Source organism: Caenorhabditis remanei, chromosome IV (genome assembly GCF_010183535.1).
Source record: "Caenorhabditis remanei strain PX506 chromosome IV, whole genome shotgun sequence".
NCBI lineage: Eukaryota > Metazoa > Nematoda > Chromadorea > Rhabditida > Rhabditidae > Caenorhabditis > Caenorhabditis remanei.
In genome coordinates, this window is record NC_071331.1 from 10561609 (window position 1) to 10564535 (window position 2927).

Here is a 2927-nt window from a genome sequence, read left to right on the forward strand (position 1 = left end):
GGGGTGTATTAGGCACAAAATACTACTTTCATGCATTTTCACACTTTTTCAATGTTTTTAAGGTGACTTACCACTAATCACGAGCCTGAAAAGGGGCGGAGCCTAATGGAATGGTATTTAAGACAGCTTATGCGTACCTAAATTATCATTCTGAGAAAAAATTAATGTGAGTTTTTATTTTATTTTCATTTATTTATGGCTATTGTTTTTAATTTCCAATATTTATTCTACAATTATAACATTAATGTTCCAGAAAATGGCTAACTATAAGAGAATACTGTTGACAATTTCACATGATGAAGTTCAAATAGACGATCCAACACTCCCATCAACTGATGAATCATCTCCTGATGAGATAGATGCCAAGGAAAACCTTCCGAGTCAAAAGGTACATAAAAATATTTAAGTTTCAATTTACAAGTATTAATATTTCAGCTCGAGTCAAAAAATATTGTAAAAGTTTTGAGAAAGACATTTGACGAGCCAAGAGGAAAGTTTCGAGGAGCGATTGCAACTGTCCGTCTTCTTCTCGAACTACCACCGGCTTTGATTTTGCTTGACTCAGGATCCGAAAAATTCGGTGAATGTGTTATCAAGCTCATGAAATCTCATAACCCATTCAAATCTGACCGCACCATCGTATCCATTGCCATTGATGGAGGTGACAATAATTGTGATGTGTCTACTCAATTCAAACCAATAGGAGACATCAAATCCTTTGATGTGGTTCGTTGTATTGAAAAGTCGGAGCACGACATCGACCTTGGTCTCCGACAAACATCAGTGATTTTCACATATTTGAATCCACCAAGATCAAATTGAAGTCGACTCTGTGTTTTTTTTACTTTACACTATTTACTTGTTGCAGTATCAATAATCTATGTACGCCTATATTATTTTGTAATTCCGAAATAATTTTTGTATTTTCCAATGAAGCGAAAAAATGGTGCATTACATTAAAAGCCAAGTCTGAAAATGATTCCAATACGTTGTTACGTTGAAAAACAAAGCGGAGTTTGTATTAGACAACAAGGAAATTTATTGCGATCGTGACTATCAGTAGGAATTATACTAATCAGAGAAATTATTATTCATTACATGAAGTGAATATATTTTAATAGTAATAATAGCAATCATTTATTACGATCGTGAAAGTATTGTGAAAGTATAGATTGGTGAATAAAATTCACTACAAATACAATAGGTTCATTACATTATACTAGGAAGAATAAACATGAAACATGAACACATGAGGTCATACCAGAGAAAGTATTGAGAAAGTAAATGAAAGGATAAACGAATTAAATGCAAAACTAACACATAAAAATTATAAAGAAATATTAAAACTTCGAAACAAGGCCTACATTAAAAAAAAAGAAGTTTAAGAAGAGTACTTGTTATTAATAATATGTTGTTGAATATATAAAATACGTACGGATAACAAATGTCACGTATACACTTGTCTTTTTGATTTACTTTTTGGACAGATTGTCTGACACAATACAATAATAATAATAGGTGAATAAAAAGAGGTTTAGTGATTATGAAGGTGTAGGGTGAGGTATTTATCAAAGTTTGTTATATGTAGATTTGACTTTAACGCTGTTGAGGAGATTTTGGCAGGAATAGTGGCGCCAGGCAATGAATTCCTGAAATTTAATAACCGGTTGTGAAAGTATTGAGCACCAGGTTTAGTTGTATAAAGCAAGACAGACTCAATGTAGTAGGGATGTCTTCTTAACAATCCAAAGTTCAGAAGTGTAGTAAATAACTCATCGGGGTTTCTTCCGACACTATAGTTTTGTACATGAGATTTAGCACAGAAGTAAGTCTGAGGCATACATAAAACAAAAAGCAGTTTATTATTAGTTGTATGTGGTATCAAATAGACAAAATAGGTTCAGATGAAGAATGTCACGTATACACTCAGACGGAAAATCTTCAAATTTCAATGAAAATAATAAACTTTTTATTTCAACTTCTGTATAAAGAAAGCTTCGTCGTAAACTAAGGAGTTATTGTGAATCCCGATTGATAGTTAGTGAAATTAATAAGTCAGTATAAACAAAGTAACGAAAAGATAGCGCAATAAATGTAAAGCAAAACGTAAGAAAACATATGTTTAGACTTGACGCAACTATATTCTAGTGTGATATTCTGAATTCGGTACAGTAGAATGAGGACGTGAACATCAAACCTTGTTAGAAATTGCTAGAATAAAGGAAGACGCGGGTCTACTTTAGAATGATTAAGAATATAAATTAGACAGAGATTTTAGAAGTCCGGTTCAAGCTCCTTGTGTGGTGGCGGAGGTCCCTTTTGTACTTCTGCTACTGGAATAACATTCTTAGAGATTGTGGGAGATTAAGAGGGGTTGGGACGGCGACTAATCGATTGGGTCTTGGGAATGTGCTAGAAGGGGAATATTATGTGTTGGGAAAGTTACTTGTCTGGAAATAGACTTCCGCGACTGTATTCGGGATGTGAGTCATATGGGAACGCGGTGTGAGTGGCCAATCTGAGGATGACTAATGGAACCGTGGGAAACTATCCGTTAGGGATTACTGATCCCTTACACTAGGAGAGATCACATATATTTTGCTAGGTCTTTCATTTGGTACTCTTATGAAATGAGTGACGTCATCACTAAAAACAATAGTATGACGTCATAGAATGATATCGTGTTCGAACACTTACTGAAACAAAGTAAGAAAAGCTCTTGAAACAGTAATTTTACCTAAAACCACGTATTCCTTATATTCCCATTAATATCAAATTTTCTATACAGTGATGATAAACTTGCAAAAGTGACAATAATTGGACATATGGCGATGGAATGATCAAGAATGATAGAATTCAGCATAAAGTATGAAATAAGGCAAATTATCAACCACACGGAGGGGTATATAAGACACATATTTTGACAG

At 33.9% G+C, this 2927-nt stretch overlaps 1 protein-coding gene across 1 annotated transcript; it reads left to right on the plus strand.

Moving 5' to 3' along the window:
• Positions 1 to 256: 256 nt before the first annotated feature.
• Positions 257 to 822, plus strand: GCK72_013162 (uncharacterized protein; the record flags this gene model as incomplete). Its single annotated transcript, XM_003095205.2, has 2 exons — positions 257 to 388; positions 436 to 822. 2 exons carry the CDS (start codon positions 257 to 259, stop codon positions 820 to 822), a joined length of 519 nt encoding a protein of 172 aa, XP_003095253.2.
• Between the last annotated feature and the right edge of the window lie 2105 nt (positions 823 to 2927).